General features: G+C 35.0%; 1 protein-coding gene across 7 annotated transcripts in view; it reads left to right on the top strand.

Annotated features, from left to right (window-relative positions):
- Positions 1–19,259, top strand: part of Ppp4r4 (protein phosphatase 4 regulatory subunit 4) — a 96,920-nt gene that overhangs the window by 41,141 nt on the left and 36,520 nt on the right. For all 7 annotated transcript variants that reach the window (XR_002389603.2, XR_002389604.2, XM_004837056.4 and 4 more), the window contains 9 exons: positions 836–942; positions 1,812–1,919; positions 4,815–4,936; positions 7,104–7,226; positions 8,271–8,440; positions 8,768–8,887; positions 10,983–11,060; positions 11,897–11,980; positions 13,263–13,445. Coding sequence is in view for 5 of the 7 variants with exons in the window: in XM_004837056.4 (XP_004837113.2) it covers positions 836–942; positions 1,812–1,919; positions 4,815–4,936; positions 7,104–7,226; positions 8,271–8,440; positions 8,768–8,887; positions 10,983–11,060; positions 11,897–11,980; positions 13,263–13,445 (1,095 nt within the window). In the remaining 2 variants the exon portion in view is untranslated. The remainder of the gene's footprint in view (positions 1–835; positions 943–1,811; positions 1,920–4,814; positions 4,937–7,103; positions 7,227–8,270; positions 8,441–8,767; positions 8,888–10,982; positions 11,061–11,896; positions 11,981–13,262; positions 13,446–19,259) is intronic.

The raw sequence follows: 19,259 nt of genomic DNA, 5'->3' as shown, positions 1-19,259 counted from the left end.
CTTAATTAGAATTTTTAAATTATGCTGTTGGCTACTTTTTCATATATTAGTATCACTTCTATTTATTGTTTTGGAATTGTCTGATCTTGCCTTTTGATCACTATTTGTATATGCCATTTATCTGTTAAGGTTGCTCATTTTTGTTACATTAGAAAATATATTATTGTAAATATTCTTAATTTGTTTTTTGCCTCTTAATTGCCAACATTGTTCAGTAACTCTTCTTGAGTTTTTTAAGTACATTAAAATGAGAAAATAGAAAGGAAATTTACCCTCTAATGAAATGATTTTGCATTGTTTGAACATTATTTATGTATTTCTTTTTGAATATGTCATGATTGGAAAAAAAAACCCAGTTACCAATTAAGGAAATGTCCTGTACAGATTTCATTAAAGGTCTTTGTCTTTTCTTTGCCCTCATGCACTTTATATGTCTATCTCAGTGCCAAAATACTTGCATGAAAATGGGAAGATTTATCAAGTTGTAAGAATTTTTGCATACTCGAACTTCCTCCTGTATCAGCTTCTCAGAATTTGAAAATTTTTGTGTTTCAAAAATATACTTTATGTGTATTTAGGTCATTGAATTCACCATGAGCTTTACTTCAATGATTTGCTCATAATTGTTTTTAACTGCATAATTTATTTTTACCTTTATTTTAACCCAGAAGAGAAATGAAGCTCCAGGTTATGAACAATTGTAGACTTCAAATTATAAATCAGATTATTTCAAAACATTTAGAAGATTAAAATAGTCTTTGGAGGAAATATCTGGCCTTTAGAAGAAGAATGTATACAACTTTGTGAATTTGTTCTCTAAATCTTTTCCCTTTAGATTTTGAATCCACTTGTTTCCAAGGCACAACTGTCCCAAACAGTCCAGTCTCGTTTAATTAGTTGTAAAATTTTAGGAAAATTAACCAACAAGTTTGATGCCCATATGTGAGTATTTGTATGTATTTTTGTCTCTTCTGTTAAATGAAGTTGATTTAATATGTAATGGCTGTATGACTGATTATATTAGCTTTGTATTATGTCATACCACATTCAAGTTTAGTTTTTTCTGTTTATTTATTTTTTTAGAGGGTACTGGTAATCGAACTTATGACCTTGTGCTTGCGAGGCAGGTGTGGTGCCACTGAGCTAAATCCCTGGCCCAAGTTTCGCTTTTTTACCTTTATAGAATTTCCTGACAGAAATCTCTTTATTCAGAAGCACTTCTCAGTCTCTTGGCTTTTACAGATCAGTAAGATTGACTTAGCTTCTGCTTCTTAGTCTTCCTGTATCATTCCTAGTGTACTTTTGAGGATAAAATAGCATTATCTCGGGACTTTCAAAATTGGTAAAAATGACATAAAATTAGTATTTCTTCTCTCATTATTGTTATTTTGAATCTTATTTTGAAGTTTTATGAACCATGTTTACAATTCCTAATGCTACTCTGCTTAGATGATAAATACCAAAGGCAAGAATGGAATGTTATATGATTATGACAAGAGAGTGAAATATAAAGTTGAAAAATATTTTGGTTGATAGTTGTTGGAATCAGCTCTTTCATTGCCATAGTCTACTATCTTAGCTAGGGCAATCCAAAATTAACCATGAATTGTAATGAATTGTATATGTAGTTTGCAAGTAGCTGATAACATCCAAATTTAATAACATAGACGTACATGGTAAATTATAAAGCCTTACATTAAAGAATATTGTTATTATTAAGGTAATGTATGTGTTTAAAGATAATTGTTCAAAAATACTAATTTTTTTGAAACATTCACCCATTTACATGTTTTTTTCCTCTCTTCCCTCAGCATTAAAAGAGAAATACTTCCTCTGGTAAAATCACTGTGTCAAGATGTAGAATATGAAGTCCGATCTTGCATGTGTCGGCAATTAGAAAATATAGCTCAGGGGATTGGGTAAGTATACTTTCAATTCCTTATGCCATAGGCTTATTTCCAGGTGATCAGACAAGCATGTGCTGACCCTGTATTTCAGGAAAGCGTGCTATTGAAAGGCCACACTGCATATGATCTTTCAAAATGGTCCTAACAAGTACTTCCAGATGTGTCTGGACTAAAGGAGATAAAAGAGAATATGTTTAGCTTGGTGGTAGGCATTCAATTAATTAATTAATTAATTTCCTTCTCACCTGAATTTCTTAGTTATTGTTCCAAATACCTGGAACCAAGGAAAGTAAATGTCCCAGCATAAACCATGCTTCCGCTATACATTGCATTTCTTCTGGTTGCCTTTCCTGGGCTGCTACTGGCTTGTTTCAGATGATGTTGCACTCATGGAAGTCTTTCTGTGTCCCTCTGCAAGGTCAGGCTTCCCCTTCTTTCTTTGTTGCTCTCCTTGCCCTCTGGGTGCATGGAGCTCAGGAAGGAAAGGCCTTTCGCAGCCAGTTTGTTCTCTAAAACCTGAGGCACACTAAGCTGTAAGTATGGTATTAAAGGGAATCTTAGCCAAAAGCCATCTTTCTTGGGGATTTTTTTGTTTTGTTTTGTTTTGTTTGTTTTTTTTGATACCAGGGATCGAATTTAGGACCTTGCACTGGCAGGACAGGCAGTGGTGCCACTGAGCTAAATCCCCAGCCATTTTTGGGGATTTTTTTTAAAGGATTCTAAATTGGCACTTATTTTTAGGAGAAGCTGCACTGATTTCATCTAGTTCTTTGTTTCACAAACAAGGACAGTCAGGTATGGTGCTTTGTACCATTGTTAACATATTAAAAACCTAGGCTGATATTTAAGGCTTTGGGAAAGCTTTAGGGTGTCACACAGACTCAGGGCATAGGACTGTCCTCTGTCCTGTGTCTGCTCTTGCTCAGTAGGATTTAAGTGTTGAAGCTTAATGGTTCAGGAGAGTAATCAATTCCTTTGTTTTGTTCTCAGAAAAAACTTTGAATAAGTCTAAGTCTAGGTGACCTTCTTTGGATCATTGTGGAGCATAATTAATTCAGCCTTGCTCAGATCTGTGCTTATCAGTTGGGAGAGCATACTGTTACCTTAATCACTTTATCAAGATGTAGAATATGCGTTTATCTGTTTTTTGTCACCTGACACTTTGTCACTGTCAAAAATAGAAAAGTCAAGTGTGTCCAAATTAGTCTTTTGAAAATTAAGGTAGGACTATTTAAGGCTTAATTTATAAAAGTAAAATTAGCAAAAAGCTACCTAGCTTGTTAAAGTTAGAACCACTTAAGTAACTAAATTGCTTGATCATTTATTCAAGTTCTTTTTTCCTATTAAGAGCATACTAGAACTTTGATGTTATGACAGCTGAAAACTACTAACACTTGATTCCTACTTGTGTCTGTGTCCCATTATTATAACAAGCTCTTGAAATGATAAGCTTATAAGGAGAAAGGTTTATCTGGTCTCATAGTTTGAAGGTTTTAGTCCCTAATCCATTGACCCTGTTGCTTTGAACCAAAGACAAGGTATCCTATTATGGCAGGGAGCAGGGAACTCGTGGGGAGCAAATCCCTGATGCTAGGGCCCAGAAGTGAAAGAGGAGGAGGGATGGACTAAGGCCCCATCACCTCCTTTTAGGGCCTCTAATGACCTGAAGACCTTCCATTAGGCTCCCACTCTCTTAAATTTGCTACCATGTCCCAATAATAATCAAGATGACAAAAAATGAACACTTTGTTCAAATAAAGGAAGAGAAAATTAATAATCATCATCAACTTTTTGTCAAAAAGTTCTTTAAAATCACCCTGCCTTAAAAGAAGATTGAGAATTTGATGATGGTAAGTATTGAGATGAAAAAGCTGCCAAGAAAAAGAAAATTTAAATCTAGTTAAAATTAAGAAATAATTTCTAAAAAATTAACAGTGGAACTGAAAAATTCAAACAAGCATAATAAACAACTAAGCACTGGTTAAAGTTTGTAGTCAGTGACTTAGAAAATGAATTAGCCCTCTCAGAATTCAGAAGCAAAAGATACATATATGAAATTTAGAAATAAGCTATTAGATATGCAGCAAAGGCAAGAATGATCTTCTGTGTGAACAGTTGATGTCATGATGAAGTGACTGCATCATATGATACCTACAATAATTTCAGATAGCATAGAAGAAAACTTCCTTCAAGGCCTGAGTATAAAATGGAAGGAATAATCTTTTACTGTGTTTCTTGGTCTCTGTCAACATCTATGTTAGTTATAAGTCATGCCATCTTCCAGTCTTCTACCCAAGAAGGTCTCCTCTTTATCAGAGTGTGTATCAATGGTAATGCTATCCTATGAGGAATAAGCAGAAACAAAATGTTAAATTAAGAACTATTTGTGATTGCATTATTAATGTTGTATGTTCCCTAGAGGCATTTATATTAAATTTCATTCTTTTAGTTGGATCAGTAAGTGCCACATATCATATTTCTAGCTAGAAATTAGTTATTATAATGTCATATTTTAGGTGAATGGAAAAATGATTTATTCCCTGAAGTCTTGATAAGATTTTATTTGGGACATGGCATTTACTATTGATGTTTTTCTAATGAGTCCAGAATATTTCCTGAAGTTACATAAAATGGAAAACTATATTATAAAGTTCGGTATGAACTCTTAGTCATTAAAATCTCTGTAGGTAACACTATTATGCTGGAGCAGTAGGACTGGTTCAATAATTATTAAATTACTATTAGTTTCTCCTTCCCTTCTGCTCTCCCAGTCAGACTGTGGGCTTCCAGAGAGGAGGAGCAGCATTCGTCTTCATATTTTTTTACAGCACCTCACAGTCACTTGAGTTTAGTGATTCTTGCTACAAGTTTCTTGATTTGACTTCTCTTCTTTCGCTTATTGTGCAGGGCAGAACTTACAAAGAGTGTGGTGCTCCCTGAATTAATAGAACTCTCTAGGGATGAAGGCAGCAGTGTGCGACTTGCAGCTTTTGAAACTTTGGTTAATCTGCTTGACATATTCGACACAGGTAAATCTTCATGTGAATACATCTTTGCTTTAAAAGGGAGGAGGAAAATGAATGCATATTTTTTAATGTTAAGTTTTATGATGTTAAGTCTGTCCTCCTCTCTTTTTGTGATTCTTTTTCTTTTGGTGTCTTCTCTGCTTCTACTTTACCCTCTTGGCATCCAGTCTTGTTGCATTTTCCATGCTTCTCTCATTTCTCTCTTCAAAATTTAACTGATTTGTGTCGAGGGCTAAGAATTTGACTTGGGAAGTAGCCTTTAATTTTCTCAAGTAATTGACACTAAATGATATTTGACTATAATAATGTGTAATGAGAGTTTTCTCTTGATGATATTTTAATGCCAGAAATGTAGCCACAAGAGGAGAAATGTGGGGTGGAGTATCAGTGAGACTGGGTAAGGAGGTATTTTTTAGTATCATTCAAATCAAGTTAGAAAAATAACTAGCTGCTCTACCGAGTGTAGCACTAGATCTTTGACTAATGCTTGACAATGAGTTTATCAATAAACATTAACCATTTTGGTAGGGTGAAATTTGAAGGGGTAACTGTCAAGACTTAGGTGCGAAACTCAATTGTGTTATTATAGGATTATTTACACTGGGATTACCAGTGTTTCATCTGAACTAGGAGAGTCCCTTAAAGATTATTGCAACATGGACATAATTATGTATGGATGTTGCAGAATAATCATTCAAGCAATATGATAAACCAATAAATGATCCATGACTGAGTGAATCTCTTCGAGACATCCCCAAGCTCCAAAGTAGAAACCTTGGCATTGTCTTTGGTCTGTTCCCCATCACTGTCCCAGCCTGTCACCAGATTCTTCCCATCCTTCTGCTCCTTGGTGTTGACACTCCCGTCCCTCTTGCAGTTATCAGATTGTATCACACCTCTATATGCCTCACTCTGCTTTCCCTGTTGCTCCCCTCCCTCCATTGTTCACCTAGCCAATGTCTCCTTTTCCTGTAGTTCCTGGTTCAGATTCAATTTCTTCACTGACATCTCTCCAAATCCTTTATACCGCAGTTGGCACATTTACAACTTGAAGGCCAAGTCTGACCTGTCATCTGTTTTTGTAGATAAAAGTTACTGGAACATAGCCATGGTCATTTGTTGACATGTTACCTGTGTTGTTCAGTAGTGACAGAGTTGAGTAGTTTGGCAAAGCCTGAAACATTTACCCAAAAAGCGTATAGACTCTTCCTTCATAGTATTAAAACAATGCACACATTGTCTTACACTGTATGTGTGGGGTGTGTGTGTGTGTGTGTGTGTGTGTGTGTGTGTGTGTTTAGCTTCTTTGCTGGCTTGAGTTTCTCAAGTTTAGAGACCATTTCTTACTCACAGTTTTGTTTCTCCTTAGTATAATGGGTGTTTTGTAAGAAAATCAGTACATCCTGGATGAATATCATTTACTAAAAACAGCAGATATGGTCTGCAATGTGATGATAATAGTAACAGTAATAAAAATAATATTCATAGTCTGTTAAAGCATTTTATTTAGTATTGTAGACAATTAAGGAATGAATCATAATCATTTCTGACAGTTTAAGCAAACTATGGAAAGCCTGAAGAGTATTTGGAGATGAGACTTGAGTGCTGGTAATATACCAGAAGCTTATGACCTAAGTAGATATGCTCAAAGAATTAACTTTTTGAAGAGCCATCTAAGAAGTAAAAGTGATAAAAACAATATACAGATTATATTATAAGCTAAGTGAACTTCAATAAAAATTAAATGGTAAAATGGGCTTAAGCTGCAGCATGGTAGGAGCTGAATGTGAAAGAGAATTTTAAAAGTTCCCCGTGCCTGCTACTTACATATTTATATAAAGGATGTCAGAATTCTTTTAGCTTTCCAGACTCAAAGCTTCCATCATCTTAGCTCTTTAATTGCAATCACTCTCCGTTCTATTCCTTATGATCCACAGAAGTCCATCTCAGTCTGGCTGTTCCATCCCTTCCTTTATCTCTTCCCCACAACATCTTTATCCCTTCCTTTATCTCTTCTCCACAGCCATCTTCATTGCTTTTCAGATATTTTCTATTATTGTGGGGGTAACATAGAAATTTTTCTTTTGGAATTTGTGTATGTGTATCAGTTTCTACATGTGCATTGTGGGCAATGGATCTAAAATCTATCTTATTTTGTTTTGTTTTCCAGATGACAGAAGTCAAACTATACTTCCTGTAGTGAAATCATTTTGTGAAAAATCTTTTAAAGCAGATGAATCACTTCTTATTTCTTTATCTTTCCATTTAGGAAAACTATGCCATGGACTATATGGTATGATATATCCTAAGAATTTCCAGACTGGTTAATTTTTCTTTTCTTTTTCTTCTACCTTAGCCACTGAATTTAAAGTCTTAAGTTGTAAAACATATCCTTTAAATGTATAAAATTTGATGAAATCTAGAATTTTGATAACGGAGTTTAGAGCAATTTAAAAGTGACTTTTTCCTTGATAGAACCCATTTGAAAGAACAATGGCAGAGTACAGATAGCCTTTGAAATTTCAGAATATTTTATAGTTGGTATGTGATAATAGAAGCTGAGGTTTATTAACTGTTGGTGCAGAGTAAGTATGCTCTTAACTATTCATTGAATAATAAATGTGTCATGTAATTCAGTCTAAAATGCAGAATAAATCTTGGCATTTTGAACATATTACTTAGTTTCTTGCTTACCATAATCGTGTGAGAATTAAGTTATGATCTTCTAGCATAGTAACAGGTTTTCTTTATGTGGATTATAGACATTTAGTTCATGGCTGAGAGACATGTTCTAATGTATAATGAATTCCTAACTCCCTGAGATACTTAATGAATCCAGAGCCATCCCATTGATCAAAAATATTTTAAATTTAATTTTGTATCTTTCAGAGTCGATATTTAAGCTTCTTCTGTGTAGATACACACACACACACACACACACACACACACACACACACACGTGCTTTTCCCCAGGCAGTTTTAGACTATTTACCTTAAATAAATAGCAATATGTATAAGTAGGCACAATACATAATAACTTGTTAGTTTTCTACAAGCTGCAGAAATCAGTATAAGCATAATTTCTGTATTACATCGTTTGTAGTTTTAAAATTAAAATTGAATTATTATAAAAATGAGCATAAGATGAATCTATATGACCTGTTAGATTCTTCATAATACCCTTTCTTCATTGCTTTTATTTATGAACTATTTATGAATTATAACCATTTATTTAAATATATAGTTCCAAACATGTTTTTATTATGCTTTGATTGTTTTCTTTTTAATTTTTATCTTCAATTGAAATATTGAGCTCCAGTTTTTATGTTTGTTTTAGGAATTTTTACTCCAGATCAACACTTGAGATTTTTGGAGTTTTATAAGAAACTTTGTACATTGGGTTTGCAACAAGAAAATGGACACAATGATAACCAGATTCCACCTCAAATCCTGGAGCAGGAGAAGAAGTATGCTTCAGTACGGAAGAACTGTGCCTATAACCTCCCGGTAATAAGTCCTGTATTCATATTCATTGAAGATTTTGATTGCAACTTTTCAGCATGTGAATAGATAATAGATAATATCAAAAAATATTGCCATGTTTTATACTTGCTGCTTAGCATCATACCTTGTGTATACAGGAGATACAAATTAAATACAAGTATGTGTGTAACTTATATCTCTATATGTATATGTTAGAATTATGTGCATACTTTTTGGTTGTCCAAGTGTGATTCAGAGGATATGATTTCAGTTTAAGTAAAGTGATTATAATATTAGATACTGATGCATGTTTTTTTCTCCTTCCCATTCATCTCCTTCCACTTCCACCAGGCCATGATTATTTTTGTTGATCCTAAAAACTTCCACATGGAACTCTATTCTACATTCTTCTGCCTTTGTCATGACCCTGAAGTACCAGTCAGATACACTATTGCTATTTGCTTTTATGAAGTAAGTCTGAAGACCCAATACTGCTGTACATTTGCTGTTAATTCTATGTGTAACAGTGCTTTTTTATATTTTGTGCATTTCTGTTTACAGATTTGTTACAAGACATAGACTCCATGTCTCTTTCATGTTCTAGTCTTAAATCTTTTTTTCAAATTCCAATGATTTTCTCTTTTAGAATATCTACAGAATACATTTACATAAATACATTATATTCATTTATTCATTTTTTGAACTATTTGTTCAGCATACCTAAACCAAGTGCTTACTTTAAGCCAAGCATTGATTGTGGTACATGCGAGTAAAACCAGTATTTATGTGCTTTATAATATTTATACTTAACTTTACACCTATGCTTAAGCACATAGAACACACAGAAAATTGAGACTATATTTATTGATTTTACTGCAAATGAATCATTTCATGAACATAGCTTTAAATTCAGCTATCACAACTTTCCATAAGTTTGAGCAAAAGGGAATTTAAACTCTTATGAAGAATATACTTAACTTTTGAACCACTGAAGTTGAATTTGGGGCTTGTGTCCTTGACTGAAGCACATCTGTGCTGTACTTGCAGTAAACATAGGTAAGCTATAACTTGTCAGCTGTCACATTAAAAACCTCTTTGTAAGTGGCATGATAAAATAGCTCTTTTCTTTATCAGTAGTATATTCAGCAAGAGTAGTTCATCCTCTTTGCACCCGTGCAGCTCATTAAGATTCTCTTGGTTGAATAATATTCTTTGCTTCTTTAAAATAACATGTTTTCTGGTATGGATGAAATATATGCTAACTGTACAAAACTGAGAAAATATTACCCTAAATGGTAAAATTATCTAAAATTACGGCAGTGTTGCACAGTTATATCATCTTTGTAAATACATCTACAGAGATCTATTTTTGTGAGAGGGAAAAGGGCAGAGGGCACCGCTCAGCTGAGCCTCCAAGATAAGGAGTGGTATAGGCTGAACACCATGGACACATGCATTTTTAGACATTTGTCTCCGGAGAAGATTGCACAAGATTGGTAATTGAGAGTACAGTAGTTATGCAATACTTGACTTTCTATGTGGTTTTCTCATTCTTTTAATCTTTCATTTTATTTATATTTTATAGTAGATATAATATAGAATCATATTAACAAACATTGAAACACATGTGTACATACAAAAATATTTCGCGGGGAGGTGTGAATTTGGAGATCTTGATCTACCTTTTTCCTGAATGGCTAGTTTCCATATTCTCACAGTCATACTGCATAGGTAGGCTAAGAATGATGTTCAACTGCCTAAAATGAAGGGCTAGTTAGTTTTAGTTTGTCCTTTTAAATAATGAAAATCCACTGGTGAACTTAAATTTTTTTCATCTAGTGTTAATGCTAGATTCTGATAATTACTTTGAGATATTGTAACTTTATTCTTACTTTTCAGGAAAATATTATTTTGAAAATATTTTCAACAAGTCAAAAATAACTCATAGCAAAGTATTTGAAACACATTATGTATCCAGGAGACAGTTTTTTTTACCCCAAATAAAACTTAACAGAGGCCCTGTCCCTCCCTTTTTAAGGTTAAATAGAAAATGGTGAATTCACCATTGCAGGCTTTGGGTTTGCTGGAGAAGAAAAGCACTGTTTACAAGGGAGGCTGGATTATTTTTTACTCTCCAAAGACCTCTCATGCTAATTAAAGTCTGTGATAAGGAAAAGTAGAGTTGTTTGCCTCCTTAGGAGTTATTACTGCCCCCAATATCACTGTAGGCCTTTGGTAGGAGAGCCTTCTTTGGGAAGTTCGGAACTAGAATAAATCTGAATCAGAAGCATCCATGGGCTTATTACTGGTTTGATGTGAAAGTTATGACTCCAGTAACATCCTGTGTCCTTCCCTAGCCTGGATGTGCCTGTCCTGGCCTCTGTCCACACACTCCAGGTTATGCAGCAGACCAAAAACACTGAGTTTCCTAGAAATTGAATTTTATATTCATAATTTATTTTTATTTTACAGGAAGTATCTAACAAAGATGGATTTTTAAAAGATATTTTAAATGTTTAATTATCTAATAGTCTCAAATCTGAAAGACTTTATTGCTATATTTTAGGTGTCCAAACTTCTGAATTCTGGAGTATATTTAATACATAAAGAACTGATAACATTATTACAAGATGAATCACTGGAGGTAACAACTTCTTATTCTTTGTCTTTTAATTCATTTATGTTAAGTCCAAATATATCAGTGTCTTTACTTTTCCTGCTTCTTGAGAATTGCATGGACTCTTTCAGCTGACCAGCCCCAAAACTTCAGATCAGCACACCCCACTATATCATACACTGGGAATTAGCAAGAGCTGTAAAAATATTAGGATTTAAAATATATTCAGTTTTTAAATGAAAATGCAGATTTGTTTATTAAAGTTTTAGGAAGTACCAAAAAGTAGACAAAAGAGTACCTTTTATTCCAATCACTTTTTGTATTTTTTATATATAAATATTACTATATTTTTCTTTATCATTTTTTACATAATTATAATCATATATGACATTTGTTTTTTTTTCTCATATTGTCTGGGGAATATTTTCCCTTCTAGTACAGACTTGGGAAGATTTTGAAATACTTTGTTTTGGTGCTGTATTTAGTACATTCCATTCACATAAATGATTACTAGCTTGCTAAAGCTTAGCTCTTCCGTATTTTGATATCATGAGGATAGTATCCAGTTTAGACCCCCTGTTTCCAAAGTTGGAAGGCAGTTTTTGAGCCTATTAGCCATGTGGAAGTAGCTGTCTCCAATTTAGACTGTTTGAGCATTATCACTAATTGCTTTTAAACAGTAAATGGACTAAGGCAAAAACCTAACATTTTTCAGCAAGAAGATGGCAGATTAAAAAGCAGAAACCCCAAAATGTTGTTTGGTAAATAATAGTATTTTGGGGTAGAAATTGACATGTAGAGTTAGCTCATGTAGAGAGAGACACGGTCATTGCTATAAGAGTAATCAATATCTCTATTAAAAGGTGCTAGATGCTCTTATAGATCATCTTCCAGAAATCTTGGAGCTTATGTGTACTGGTGGAGAAAGCAGTGTTCAAGAAAATAAGGTAAATCCAATCTATCAAAAAGTCTGACATTTGTAAGTATTGTCCTACCCTTCGGGGTAATTGGGAGGAATCAGTGAAAGAATGTGTGGAAAGCATGTAAAATCATCCTTTCACTTTGGGTAGTGAATCTCCAACCTGCTGTGCCCAAGAATGGGAGGTAGTGTGTCCTCAGCTGGTCCCCAAGTTTGCACAAGGCCTTAGCATGTACAAAGAAGGACAGATTACTTACCTACCTCTGAGCCTTGTTTGGGAGAGTCACCGTGGGATGTTGACAGTCACTCGAAACAGCGTAAGCGTCTTCATGGAATTTTTGTCCTGTTTCTCAGAAATCAGAGGGCAAAGGAGCCATAGGCACCCTTCCCAATTTTTTCAGGAGGGAGGTGACGTGGGAAGTGCCACCTTCTGAGTCAGTGTTCCCTCTGATCCTCAGAAGCCACCCAGTGAGACGCTGGTTGCACTGGCTCTGTCGTGGTGCCACATGTACAGAAAGCCACACATTCTTCCCTTTGCTCATTTCCAGGATTTCTACTTTGTGGGTGAATAAAATGAAGTGTGTAAGTTATTTGAAAATCTCAGAAGGAAAGTACTTTTCAACTACAATATTTCTTACTGATACGTATTTACAATAAGTAATGTTTACATTTGTTTTGCAGTATTAGTACCTATATCAAATATATCATATCTTGATCATTTCAATACCCTCCTCACCACCATCCCATTTCCCCCTTCTCCCTCATCTCCAAAAAGTCAAATACAGTAGATTTTAACCAATAAACTTACTATTTTTATAGTAAATAGCGCTTGCCACATAATGGATGCTTTTAAAAGTCTGTAGGCTTTTGGACAGCTTAAATTTTCTTTGCAATTCATACATTAACAATTCTTATACTAGTATGATTCTTATTATCTTTGGAGCTTGTATTAAGACTTTCAGCATTAATAATTATTTCAAGAATAACAAATAGGACACAAGGTAGGAATTTAGGTCAAAGCTTGCCAATGGTAATATATGCCAAATTTTACATTAGTTGGAAGAGTTTGCATCCTAATCAACCTGACAGGAAGAATGATGAGTCCAGTCTCTATTTTGAAATCTGATTTCGGGGACCATAAATTTTACATAGGGATTTTTACAAAAAGTATTTCATCTCAGCAGATAACCATTTCCTGTGACAACTGAGATGCCTTCTAAACTCTGTAACCCTTCCCCAGCATATTCTAACATGAATGCTGTCATTGATGGATTTAATCACCGCTGATTCATTCAGCCTTTTCTTTTCAGCTATCCTCTCTGCCTGACTTGATCCCAGCACTCACGGCTGCCGAGCAGCGAGCTGCAGCCTCTCTGAAGTGGAGAACCCATGAGAAGCTGCTGCAGAAATATGCCTGTCTGCCACATATCATATCGAGTGATCAGATTTATTACCGTTTCTTACAAAGAATGTTCACAATCATGATGACAAATGTGAGTCTTGCACCTTTCATCTGCTTCTTTTGAGCTCATGATTGATTTTAGCGTTACTAGATTATTTACATTCTCAAAATAGGGTGACAAATGCAGTTTGCTCCATTTTTCCTAGGAGAATAGCATCTTCCCAGGGCTCCGAGGAGGGAGCCCTTTGTTCCCTTTGCTCCACCACTGCTTCTCTTTTTGACTGTCTTCCACCTGGCTGGAGGCAGGTGTGGGCAGGAGGAACCTGCACTTCTGCTTTGTTGTGTGCTGCTGGGAAATGTGCTCCCTGAAAGGTCCTCATTGCAAGGGACCTTCTGCTCTGAGGTTCCCCTTTGAAGTTCCCCAAACTCATTGTCTCACCCCAGCTAGGCAGCTTTCCCAAGGCTTCTCTTGATAATAGTTTGAATACTTTTGCTTTAATAGTACCTAATGGGCAGCTATGAAATCAGTGAAGTTTATAGTGGAAACGCGGTTGTCTTACTATAGATAATTGCACTATTAGAGTCAAAGGAGTCAAGACTCATTGCTGGAAACAAGGTTGTACTAGAACCTTCTTAGAAAGTTAGTTGTCAGCTTTTTTCATAAAAAGTTCCCACAAGTCATTATACATTTAATATGACACCCTAATACCAAGTTTTGAAGTTTAAAAAAACTCCAGATGTTTCTCTTTTAGAAACATTTTATTTTAAATTCTCATTATTCTTAGTAAAGAAATGATGAAGTCTAGCAGCTATCTCAGAAAATCCGAAATCAAGTTTTGCTTTGAAGATTTAAAAAAGAAAAAAGTGTATATTATTGGTATTATTTACAACTTAAATAAAAAGTAATAGCCATCCACTGTATGAACTACCATCCCTACAAGTTTATCTCACATACTTAAGCAAATCCTGGGGATTAAAGATTATGTTGTAGATATAACACTCTTACAACTTGATCTCAACAATGATACATATCCTTATCAGTTTTACATTTAATAGCATGACTATACTACATGAGATATTTCATATAAACTGGAGCAGTTATTAATTTTGTTCAGCATTTAGTCAATTCGAGTGCCTACTATGTATCAGGTACTCTTTGGAGTTTGCATTCTAAAGTGAGGATGAATGTTATATTAACAGGTGGTGGTAAGTGCTCTGAAAATTGGTCTTAATTGTTGGAGTCTACCTAATTACTTAGTAGACATGTTTGTGTTAAGGAAACTCAGAATACATAGTTATTCTGTATTCTTAGCTTTTCATCAGGAAAGAGAAATGGTTTATAGTGTAGAATATAAATGAATATCTTTTAACTTGACAGATTTGTTTTACTATTTTCTTTCTTAAGGCCCTAATTTCATACTTTAAAGCAGTTACATGGTTACTATAGCACATCTTCTGTGCTTAAAGGGGACACTTAAATATTTATATTTTGGTTTCATACTTAATTGTCATAATATTCATTCATTTCAACAAAATTTATTGAGTGCTCCAATGGAAAATAGATATTGGGAAGTAGGAAGAACTTGTTCAGATGGGAAGGGGAACAAGGGAGGGAGAGAGGGAAGGGAGGGAAAGGAAAAGAGATTTACAAAAAGAGAAGAGAAGGAAAAAAATGAAAGCAAAGTTTCTGTAAATGAAGAGGGGAAGAAGGGTGGAAGGGACGGGAGGGGAGTGGGAAAAATAATTAAGATACATTATGTACAGGTACAAATTTGCCATGAGGAATGTGATCATTATGTATGGCAAACATATACTAATAAATTTTTTTTTTTTGTACCACGGATTGAACTCAGGTCCTTGCGCTTGCTCAGCAGGCAGCGAAAGCACTGAGCTAAATCCCAGGCCCATTAATAAAATTTTTTAAAAATGAGAATTCAAAAAAATTATTGAATACTTGCTATATGCCAAGTACTATTCCAGGTTCCAGGAATACAGTAGTGAAAAAAGAGAAAAAGGGCCTAGTCTCATCGAATTTACATTGTACTGGGGTCACAGCAAAATAATTATTCTTTAATAGCATTTAATAACCAGTCCATATTAAAAGTTTACCAGTAAGCTCCCAAAGGTTTACTGTCCCACATGGGTCCCAGTTAAGATCTATACCTTGCTTTTGGTTATTGCATCCCAATTCTTTTTTAATCTGCAAGAGTTAGCCCTCCCCATTTTTCCATGACATTGAATTGTGGAAGAGATAAGGCAGTTGTCATATAGAAGATTCTAACTCGTTATTCATCAGATTTGCTTTATGGGATTATTCATTCATTCTCCAAGTTTCTTGTAAACTGTAAGATCTGAGAATGTCCTGCAATTTAGGTTAAGCATTTATGGCTAGAATATTTCACAGGTGCTGCTGTGTATTTTGTATCACATAATATCTGGACGGTTGTTCCACTGTAGGTGTGCTAAAGTAGTTATTGCAGGTGGTGATAGTGAACTGTGAACTGCATTGCACTCTGCAGCTGTTTTTCCTACACTGTGAACACCCAGTTTCTCATGAGCCTTTTACCCAGGAATATCAGTGTTAATCTTGACTTGAATCAGTAGTTATTTGCTTACCTTGAGATGCATTTCCTAATGCAAAGATATATTGAAACCTTGAATTTTTCTATCAATTTTCACAGCTAGGAGTTGGTGCAGTAGCCACTTCTAATACTGATAAATGAATTTTTTGGGCTTTTGTCTCTCTCGTTTAGACTCATTTAAAAATATTAAATGATGTTTTTATTAGTTGCCAACCTTATTATTTACATTCAAATTGTCATAATATCTTCATACTGGCTTTTATGTGCTTTTGATTATATTTATTTTTGATTTCTTGTCCCAAAGGATATTCACTTTGTACTGTAAGGCATGATCTATATGAGGTCTAAACTATGCATATTGTCATATTACTTGCGAATATACTTTTGAAGTGCTGTCATTATACACAAAATGAAAGAAAAGAGTAGTATCCTTTTATTTTGTTCGCTATTTGTCTAAAATTAATTTTTAAACCTAGCTGTGTTTTTGATTATGTATGTTTCTTAAATTTTTGGTTCTAAACCATAGCAAATATTTTCTTTTTACATTTAACAGTTAGAATACCGCATGGAATAGTACAACACAATGGAAATAGCATTGGAAACACAATGGAAAGGCGATGACACAGCAGGCACTACTGGCTCTGCAGTGTAACATTTTATTCTAGCCAAATTTCAAGGATTCTGGCTATAAAAGTCTGAATCTTCAGTCACTGAATATTATAGTATTTATACGTAAGTCAGCACCATGAGCATGAATATATAATGGACACAATACACCTGGTTGACAGATTTTTCTTTTTAAATTAATTTTATTGGTACATTTTAGGTATACAGTATAATGACATTTGTCATTGGAAATTTGCACCTTTACATAATCCGTCTTGGCTCTTATTTTTCCCCCGATTCCCCTGTCCTCCCTTCAATCCCGCCATCCCTCCCTATTTACAAAGACTTTCATACCATTTTTTCCTTCTCTCATATTAATTCCATTCCTTTCTTTCCTTTCCCCTACTCCTCCCACTTCCCCTTCTCCTTTGCCCCTTTTCTTCCTATTTCACATTATTTATTATACCTTTTAGTCCTTATTTACACTTTCAGTTTCTCACGTGAGAGAAACTATTTGGTATTTACACATCTGTGCCCTATTTATTTCACTTAAGAGTATGGCCTCAATGTGCATCCATTTAGCTATAAATGTCTCTAGTTTCTCATTTTTTATGGCTGAGTAGTACTCCATTTTATTAAAAAACCACATTTTCTTTATCCAGTCTCCAGTTGATGGGCAATTGGGCTGCTTCCAAGTTTTAGCTATTACAAATTGTGCTGCTATGAACATGGGTGCACATGTAGCACTGTGGTATGATTCTTTTAATTCTTTAGGGAAGATTCCCAGCAGGGGAAGAGCTGAGACAAATAGGACTTCCAGTCCTACTTCGAGGTATCTCCATATTAATTTCCACAGTGGTTGCACCAGTCTACACTCCCACCAGAAGTGGAGCAGGGTTCCTCTTTTCCCACAGCCCCGCCAGCATTTGTTATTGGTTGATTTCATGATAGCAGCCATTCTTTCTGGAGTGACGTGGAATCTCAGCTTCGTTTTCGTTTGCATCTCTCGAATGACCACTGATGTTGAACATTTTTTCATATGTTTATTTGCCATTTCTACTTCTTTGTCTGAGAAATGTCTGTTCATTTCAGATGCCCATTTTTGGATTGGGTCTTTAAATTTGGTAGGTCTGATTTTTTTAAGTTCTTTATAGATTCTAGATAGTAGACCTTTGTCTGAGGAACATCAGGTGAAAATTTTTTCCCACATTGTGGGTTGTCTCTTCACACTGCTGGTGGTTTCTCTTGCTGTGCAGAACCTTTTTAATAAGAAGAGATCCCACTTGTTGATTGTTTGTGCTATTTCACGGGCAACTGAGGTTTTGTTCATAAAATCTTTTCCTATGCCAATGTCTTCAAGAGTTCTACCTAACCTCTGTTCCAGCCAGTTCAGCGTTTCTGTTTTAATATTTAGATCTTTAATCCATTTTGATTTTAGTTGAGTGCATGGTGAGAGATATAGGTCTAGTTTTAGACTTTGACAAGTTGAAACCCAGTTTTTCCAGCACCATTTATTAAAGAGGCTATCTTTCCTCCAGTGAGGGTGTTTGGCTCCTTTGTCGAAGATGAGGTGGCTGAGTGTGTTTGTAGTTGTTTCTGCAATATCTAATCTGTTCCACTGGTCCTCAGGTCTGTTTCTTTGCCAGTACAATGCTGTTTTTATCACAGTAGCTTTCTAGCATAGTTTCAAGTTGGGGGTTGTGATACTCCCTGCTATGTCTCTGTTGCCTAGAATTGCTTTTGCTATTGTGGGTCTCTTCTTGTTCCAAATGAATTTTTGGATTGTTTTCTGCAGGTCCGTGAAGTATGCTGCTGGGATTTCAATTGGGATTGCATTGAATCTATATAGCAGTTTTGGAAGTATGGCCATTTTTGCTATGTTGATTCTTCGTACCCAGGCAAGGGATGTCTTTCAATTTTCTGATATCGTCTTCAATTTCTCTTTTCAGAGTGCTACAGTTTTCAGAAAAGAGGTCTTTGATTTCTTTTGTTAGGTTGATTCCTAGGTATTTCAGTTTCTTGGATGCTATTGTGAAAGGAATTATTTGCCCTGTTTCTCTCTCAGTGAGTCTGTTGTTCATGTAGAGGAAAGCTATTGATTTTTGTGTGTTGACCTTGTATCCAGCTACTTGACTGAATTTGGTTATTAAGTCTAGAAGACTTTTGGTGGAGTTCTTGGGGTCTTCTATATAGAGTATCAGGTCATCTGCAAATAATGACAATTTGACTCCTTTGTTTCCTATCTTTATTCCTTTTATTTCTCTTGTCTAACTGTTGTGGCTAATGTTTCCAAAACTATTATTGAACAGGAGTGGTGATAGTGGACATCGTTGTCTTGTTCCTGATGTTAGTATGAAGGATTTCTGTTTTTGACCATTTAGGGTGATATTGGCTATTGGTTTTTCATAGATGGCTTTATCAGATTGAGGTAGAGACCATCCATTCCAATTTTTTGTAGGGTTTTTTTCATAAATGCATGTTGGATTTTGTCAAATGCTTTTTCTGCATCAGTTGAGATGATCATATGGTTTTTGTCCTTGGCTCTATTGATACAGTGTATTACATTGATTGATTTGTGTATGTTGAACCATCCCTGCATCCCTGGGATGAATCCCACTTGGTCAGGGTGTATGATCTTCTTGATGATCTTCTGGATTCCATATGCCAGTATATTATTAAGGATTTTTGCATCTATGTTCATTAGTGAGATTGGCCTG

The sequence above is a fragment of the Heterocephalus glaber genome, unplaced genomic scaffold (assembly GCF_053883595.1).
Source record: "Heterocephalus glaber isolate CG9 unplaced genomic scaffold, H.glaber_assembly_v1.0 deba00001608, whole genome shotgun sequence".
NCBI classification, from domain to species: Eukaryota; Metazoa; Chordata; class Mammalia; order Rodentia; family Bathyergidae; genus Heterocephalus; species Heterocephalus glaber.
This window is presented reverse-complemented; position numbering and strand designations above follow the sequence as displayed.